Source organism: Poecilia mexicana, unplaced genomic scaffold (assembly GCF_051168715.1).
Source record: "Poecilia mexicana isolate PSO_F unplaced genomic scaffold, ASM5116871v1 scaffold_7, whole genome shotgun sequence".
NCBI classification, from domain to species: Eukaryota; Metazoa; Chordata; class Actinopteri; order Cyprinodontiformes; family Poeciliidae; genus Poecilia; species Poecilia mexicana.
The window spans coordinates 16,975,034-16,983,570 of record NW_028263376.1 but is presented as its reverse complement, the minus strand read 5'-3'; the positions used below and the strand labels follow the sequence as shown (position 1 = coordinate 16,983,570).

The following is an 8,537-nucleotide window of genomic DNA, read 5'->3' as shown; positions in this document are numbered from 1 at the left end:
TTGTTCAAGGGCATTAAACAAACTAAAAACTAACAAAAAATACTCAACAAATAGATAGATAGATAGATAGATAGATAGATAGATAGATAGATAGATAGATAGATAGATAGATAGATAGATAGATAGATAGATAGATAGATAGATAGATAGATAGATAGATAGATAGATAGATAGATAGATAGATAGATAGAGATAATTTTGTTTATTATTTTGCAGATTATTCAAAAAAGCAAGAGTGTTGTCAGCTTAATTTAATATAATTTCATTTAATTAATTTCATTAGGACAGTGCACATTGGCTTACCATTACTCATGGCAGTGGAAATATGCAGGAATTAGCACAATAGCTAATTTCCATCCTCTTTCCGACGACATGTGAGCTGAAAAACCACAGCACCTTACTATACAATTCACAAGACAGAACAGGTTTTTTTTTAAAAGACACAAAAACCTACAATTTGTCACAGTAAGACTTCTGGTTTGTAAACAACTTCATTGTCCAAGTGCTATTTTCTGTCTTTTATTTTGTGCCATTTGGAGATAAATGAAAGTATATGTTGAAACAGTTTTATTCTTATTTTGTAATAGTTATTTAATTGCATTTTTAAAATGTAGTTGTATAATAATTTGCTGCGACAGACTGGTGACCTGTCCAGGGTGACCCCACCTTGAGCCCGGAATGTTAGCTGGAGATAGGCACTAGCACCGCTCCTAATAAGGGACAAGGGTGTACAGAAAATGGATGGATGGATGGATGGATGGATGGATGGATGGATGGATGGATGGATGGATGGATGGATGGATGGATGGATGGATGGATGGATGGATAAGAATTTGGACATAGCTTTATATATTTCTGCTCCATTATGCTGTTTTTAAATATTAAATCAGGTGTTATAATCAAGCAGTTACTCAGTATTTATGTAGTGTTTTTACTAAATACTTTTGACTCTTGTCTTTATTGAGTTCCTTCTCTGTAGCCATGGCTGTGACTTGCAGTTTATTATGTCTGTCTTGAGCTGACTTAGTAAGAAAACTAACTTTAATATATATTTATTCAATATGTGTTTAAGATTTTATCCTTACAGCTCCTTGTTCATTAACTGTCGTAGAATTGGGTATCAACATTACATTTATATCAACCTTTTTTTCTTTTAATTTAGCATCTTTCCAATTGCATGTAGTTAAAGTATTGTAACATAACATAAAATATCACAAATTATATGTGAAAATGTGTACAAAAACAAAGAAGTAGTTTAAGTAACACAAGCAAGTAAAAACACATAATTAAATAAATAAGACAAGTTTAACAATCTACCAAAATAGCAAGACAATTAAATATTTTTATTACATGTAAATTTAGCTAGCATAGAATAGAAATAACCTATAAATTACAAAATATGTAGGTATATTTGTGCTTAAAAACAACAGCAGACTATTTACAAAATGTGAACAGTGAGCAGGTATGTAAACTCCCAACAGACTCTAACTTCTGCTGGAAGGAATGTTTTATGAAAACACTCTGGAAACAAAATATGTCCTGAATAAAAATAAGTGAAAGTTTTTATTTCAAGACAAAAAGTGGTCCATACCATTTGGAAAAAGATAAATACAATTAATTATTAAGTAAAAAAAGAAAGAAAAACACGCATCCATCACAAAGCAGACAATTATTCCAATGTCGTCGTTGTTTTTTTAACAGAGATATATCTAATATGGTTATAAGTTTCAATTGACAAAGCTATTAAGTTGTTGTTTGATACATCCAAGCAAATAAAACAATGCATTTGAGTAGAAATTTTTGAATGCTTTAAAATGTATATTCTAAAGCATTCACTTGTCTATATTTAGACCGAATATATTTAGACTGAATATATTTAGACTGAATATATTGATTCTGGTTCTACAAAGAGCTAAACATTGACCTGACTTGGTGTAAATGTCCTTGGGTTTTCACCCCCTGTCCAGTAGGTGGCAGCATATTTTCCATGAATCGTTGGCTTACCCCTACCTACTCGCTGAAGTACGGAACAGTTTGTCCCGTCACCGGCGTTTTATTTAGCAGCAGAAGGTCGTCAGCAGCTGGACGTATTTTAACAACAAAAACATTTATATCAAGTCGGAAGCCGATGAACGGATCTGGATTTAGTGCAGATTATGTGCCGCAGAGACAGGGAGATGTGTGTGTAAGTGAAAGTGAAAAAGGACAGCAACGCGGCCTCACGTCGCGTTTTATCGGGGCTGTTATGAAACCTCGTTAGCCATCGTTAGCCGACTACCGTCGTTTGTAGACGCAGTTCGGTTGGGAGCTTTGAAAAGTGTCCGGAGACGCGGGCAGTTGGTTGTCAGTGTAGTTAACCGCTCTGACGTAAGAGACTGCGGACCGGAACTTTGATTCTCTCTGTTTCTGTTTGGACCTGAACCTGCCCGGAGCTCGGCTTCTCAGCGCCAGGATCACCGTTGTTCGGACGGAGAGTGGCTGGTTTGATGGCAGCCACAGCCGGTGCCCGGAGGTTACCCATGGGTGTGCGGACGTTCAGTGACTTTCTCCAGATCGCCACTGTGGGCTCCCCTCGCTCCTGTCGTTCGGCTTTACAAAGAGGATGTTTGAGACAAAACATCAGGTAAGAAATCTGCTGGATTTTTATTCATGTTTAAATATCTGTTTAGTAAAAGTCACTTACCAATGTTTTATACTGGCCCTACTGGCTAATCTGGTTTGACTAATATTATAATATTGTAACGTCTGGAGTCTAAAGTAATATTTTCAGCGATTGTTCTGCCTTTTTCAAGGGTTAAAATAAATGTTTTTTGACTTGTAAAGGTCACTTTCAAACGAAACGATGTCCTAAAATCAATATATAAATTATTTCCAGTTTGTTATTGAAACTTTAATCATGTGTTGACATATTAAATCAGTTAACTTTTTGTTATGTATGTCACTGAAACTATTTAGCTAATTTTGATTAATTACCAGGTTCGTTAATCTTTAATTTACTCAATTTCAATGTATCCTCATTGTGACCTTTAACGTCACAGACACAAAAAATAGGTCAAGTTCATCTAATTGGCCAAATATCTTGTTTACATCAGAATTTATGCAAATTTAAGTAATCTACTTGGAGTATAAATGATCAAATTTGAATTTTATGACTGTTTTCCATCCATTTTTTTCTAAACCTTTGACCCACTAATAACAATTTGAGCCAGTTTAGATTTCTCTCTAACTATATTATTAAGGTATAAAAAAAGTCTTAAACATCATCTTTTCTATCCCTCCTGCCATTAGTATTTGAACCAGACAATTCCATTCTGTGTATAAGAAATCTTAATATAAAATGATTACATTATCATTTTACATAATTAGAGAGACATCCCTGGAGAATAGATAATTATATTAATTTACAGATTTCCATAAGGCTGCTATGCAACATATTCCTTGACAGAGGGTAAAAAGCTCAAAATGATAAAACCAAAACTTTGCTCTATTTAAATAAGCCTTCCTGTTATCTGATAATTGTTGCTCTCTCTCATAGGTGTTTAAATAGCTTCTTTAATTTTTGTGTGTCCTCTAATTTCAGTTTTAAACTCCTCACCAATTGTGCCAATGGCTAACTGTTTCTGGCTAATAAAAGCGAGTTGGATTATCAGACTTTGATTAATATGTACCAGAAGGATCTCTCTTACTGTTATTTTTTGTTTTGATCATTGGTCATAATTTCTCATAGGATATAAATTAACCCAGTATTTGACTTAAAATATGTCCCTGATCCGACTGAGTGTTTCTGTGTGGACAGTTCAGGTGTGAAACACATGAGAGTAACTGTCCTGTCAATCAGTCAGATTTAAAAGGATGGTAAAGAATCATCCAGTTTCCCTACATGTAAACACCAAACCTAGAAAATGCCAGCATTCTCCCAACCCTGACCTTTTATACCATTATGGTCAACCTCAATAGCTGGAAACTAGAACACAGGAGAGCTGTTTGGTTGGTTTGTATACCCAGGAAACCGAATGAAGCTCACAGAGCATCTGCTTTCACCTTGTAGACACCTGTCTTCATGTGGCATTTTGATGACGAGAAGTCCCAAGGTGCTTTGCCTTCAAGAGTGGGACACGATGACGACTGTCCCCCAGAGCAGAAACTTCATCAGCCTCACCAACAAAAGGAAGGAGTACTCAGAGCGTCGAATACTTGGGTAATATTTCAGTATGACCTATTATTTGTTGCTTAAGCTGCAGTATTTAACTTTTATTAAAAAAAATTATATTTTTTTCTACATTTGTTTAAACTGTCACTCTTTTGTGACTGTATGGAATGAGACAGATAAAAATCTAACTCCTCTGCTTCTCCCAGTGCTAACCAGAAACGGTGACTTGTTCCTCCGCTATTAACACGTTCACAAGGTTGATTGACAGCGTTACGTCCCTCCTCCTAGCTCTGATTGGTTGTTTACTAAACCGGCAAATTCATTAGTGCTGTAGAATTTATCTGGAAGAATTACTTTGGGTGAAGCTAAGTGCGCTGAAACATTTCAAACTTCACAAAAATGCCACAGCACTAAGTGTAAAATTAACTCTGCTGTTATCGAGTTAACCAGTTAGTGGAGGTTTGCCAATCATTGAATGCTTCACATTGCAAATGCCCTTAAAAGCAGAGTTGAAGTGAGTTATTGTTGGTTTGTGCTAACCACAACACTCTTCAGTGTGGAAGTTGTTACTGTGGAAATAGCCGCACAAGGAGGAGTTGAGGGAGAGCGATCTTTTCAGATTACCTTGTTTTACTGTAACAACATAATGAAACTTCATTAAAAGCATTTAATAAAAGCTCAAAGCTGCTCATAAAAGCTTTGAGCTTAAGAAAATATCACTTCTTAACCTTGTAATTCTTTCTTTCAAAGTTATTCCATGCAGGAAATGTATGATGTGGTGGCCAACGTCGACGACTACAAGCACTTTGTGCCTTGGTGTAAGAAGTCCCAGACCATCATGAGGAGGGCAGGTCACTCGAAAGCCCAGCTGGAAGTGGGATTTCCCCCCGTGGTGGAGAGATACACGTCCATGATCACTAGTGTCAGACCTCATCTAGTCAAAGTAAGGATTCACTGGTGGAGTAGAATGAAATATTTAGTCTAACACGCATTGATGCCAGTTTGTCTGTCTGCTAAAATGTGATAAGAAGTTAAAACGTCAGGGGTGTGCGGTGGTGGTGCAGGGGTTGAGCACAGTCCACATATGGAGGCCTGGTCCTTGACGCAACTGTCGCAGGTTCAATTCTCGGCCTTGGCGACCTTTGCTGCATGTCTTCCCCCTTCTCTCATTGTCCACTTTCCTGTCAAATAAAGGCCACTAGAGCCAAAAAAAAAAAAAGAAGTTGAAACGTCACTACAAACTCTTGCATCGTTTAGCTGTACTTTATGGTATTGCTAATGTTGTTTTTGTCTTGCTTCAGGCTGTGTGTACAGATGGAAAACTGTTCAATCACTTGGAGACGATATGGCGCTTTAGTCCTGGCATTCCCGGTTACCCTCGCACCTGCACTGTAGACTTTTCTGTAAGTATTCACTGTAAAAAATGCTTCACTATCTTCTTTCCTAAAGTTGGTCAGAAAGATTTTTTTATTAAAAATGTGGGGAAATTGTTTAGCAGCTGCTTTATCCTAAGTAATGTGCATGTTAGTGCAGATTTATTTTTTCATACCAGATCCGATTTCTGATTTCAGTTCTTTTCTAAAAAGGAAATTACAAATGACAATATTTTCAAAATGCGGCTTTTATCTTTGTCACTCCTTCTTTGAGTTGTATACCAGAGAATTAGGGCCAGGCTACGAAAATCAAATCTTTGTTTAATTATAGTCATAATACTATCTGAATAAAGATGCAGTTTTACCAGAAAACCGTCTTTAAAATTACTACTTCGTTCCCCTAATGTTTCAACTTTATTCTTATAATTAATAAGAAACATTTAATTTAAAATTTTCCTAGAAACTGAATTTTGAGTTTTTATTTTGAGACATAACCATCCAAATGAACAGAAATACTTAAATGTCAGTGTGTGTGCAATGAAGCCATAAGAGTTTCACTTTTTGATTCAAATTAGTGAAATAAATCAACATTTTGATGGTGTCCTATTTTACAGTGATGCTCCTGTATAAAAATGAATAGAAAAATAAAATAAATAAAATGAAACCTGTTTCTTGGAGCAGAAATGGTAGATCTCACTTGTTTCATGTTATACAGTGTAAGCGAATCTTGTTGGGAGAAGTTAGATGACACTGGTTTATCATAGAACAGAACAATTGGAAAAAAGGTTGCATCAAAGTGAAATGAGGTAAAGATTTGTATGACAGCCTCAGAGAGGGTTTTGCATCTTTATTGCTTCAGCTTGAAACAAGAGAAGTGCAGCCTTACCTATAATGCGGTGTCTAACTCTTCTTCTTCTTCTTCTTTCCCAGATATCCTTTGAGTTCCGGTCCTTGCTCCACTCCCAGCTAGCCACCATGTTCTTCGACGAAGTCGTAAAGCAGAACGTCGCCGCGTTCGAGCGGCGAGCCTGTAAGATGTACGGCCCAGAGACTCGAATCCCACGAGAGCTGATGTTTCACGAAGTCCATCAGACGTGATGTCGGCGGCCGCGCGCGTCCTTCCTCATCCGGCCTTAAACCACACCGACGTTCAGCCCCGTTGCACTCTGACCTGCATGACCCGCCCTGCGTTCACCTGTATAGACGCTACAGCCGCAATGGACCCATAACTCCTTGTGTCGGAAATCCCACCTCAAGTTTTCTCTCCTTCGGTCTGTCTGCTGTCCGTCTACCTCCGGCTTAGTTTTTGTTGAGCAGAACCCACCATTGCACTAGCTTCATGCAGTTACAGCTGTATTTATGTTAACAGTAAATCATTAAAACAACATGTTACCAGTGTAACATTGACTTTTACTTTAAAACGACACCCTTTTTTCTTCTTCCTGTGTAACTCATCTGTGCTTAAGTTTCATGCGTCCCAATGATCTGAGGAAACTGGACACATCATGAAAACCTCAACTGATCACACTATATTCTATGAAAGCACATTCTTTGCCTTTACTTTTGCCATTTGTCGCTCCTGCAAATGGAAATTTCAATATATTTATCAGAAAGTAGTGCTGTGTCTTCAAATTATTATGTTTTTAATTTATTTTGCAGTAGATTTTTTTTTTTTTTTTGGGAGGGCGTATTTAAGGTGCCATGTTTTGGGGACATCATGCGTCGTCACTGTAACAGTATTAAAGTGAAATATGCTTCATTAGTAGCCGACTGCTGTCACAATTAAACGGGTTTGGGCAAAATTCGCTTTCGCCTAGCTGCTGTGCTGTGAGGATTGTATCAGAACTTCGCCTCTTATTTTATATTATGCCTTATTTAAAAGTACTGCTGTAGAAAACAACAGTTTAAGATGGTGGGAGTCAAACTTTGCACAGAATAACTGAATGAAGTTGTAGAAATGCTGGAGTGTACTGTAAAAGTGCTAATGAGAGAACAATTTTTTAAAAAGAAAACTTCAACTATATTTGCCAAATTTTATTTTATAGAATCATATAAAAGTTAAAGGATGGAAAATTAAAATGCCATTTCACGTGATCACATCTTGTGGTGCTTTTTTTTTTTTAATTGAAGTAAAATGATGCTAAAAATGAAATATTGCACAGACAGAAAATGTTGTTTCCCTCGTTAGACAATTGTATTTTGTCCATCTTCTGGAGGTGATTAGGACCATGATATTTTATTTCATCTTCATTCTTATTTTGAAACATGCTGGTGAGCTGTAGAATAAAATGCTGCAAAACCATTTATGGTTTGTGATTCCAATGCTTATTTTTTGTGTTCTGGTGAATGAAGCTGATTAACAAAAAAGCAGATTTACTAAATTTGCACTGATGTACACAAACATGTCAACCTGTTGAAAAGTCTCCATACACTGTAGGGCAAAAATATTTGTGATAATCAACTAATTTGGTAACTGAAAAATCATTGACTGGAGTATACAAACTCAAACAAAAAATTATATATACATTTAAGACTAAAAAAAAATATATATGTTTTGTCCTAAACTTGTGAAGTGGCAGTTTTAGCTTGGTCCTGGTTCAAATTTTGTAAAATAAAAACATCACTTAGGCACCTATTATGGTTAATTAATTAATTGGTTAATAAAAAATAGATTACTTCCACAATGTATAGTCAAGAATTATATACTTTTGTTGTTAGTGGCATACACTAACAAAGTTCTATTATTGCATTTTAGGCAATACTATTTTTAATTTTTAAAAAATTGAACTGTTTTATTTGTATTTTTATTTGCTTTGTTTAATATTGAATGGAAAATGTTTAAGTGGTGAAATAAAAAAAAAGTTTTACTTGATTAATCGTCAGAATAATACATCGAATACTCAAATACTAAAATAATTGTTAGCTGCAGCTCTAATATACTATGATTACACTCAATAATTGATAAGGAGCCGTTCTGCATGAAACAGATTTTTCACAACCGAGTGTCAGGTCAG

At 35.9% G+C, this 8,537-nt stretch overlaps 1 protein-coding gene across 1 annotated transcript; it reads left to right on the top strand.

The window, feature by feature from the left end:
• The first annotated feature begins 2,003 nt into the window (after positions 1–2,003).
• On the top strand, positions 2,004–7,825 carry coq10a (coenzyme Q10A). Its single transcript, XM_014985716.2, has 5 exons — positions 2,004–2,623; positions 4,049–4,198; positions 4,901–5,093; positions 5,452–5,553; positions 6,454–7,825. The coding sequence occupies exons 1-5, from the start codon at positions 2,487–2,489 to the stop codon at positions 6,619–6,621; spliced, it is 750 nt and encodes a 249-aa protein (XP_014841202.2). The 5' UTR covers positions 2,004–2,486; the 3' UTR covers positions 6,622–7,825.
• Positions 7,826–8,537: the final 712 nt, after the last annotated feature.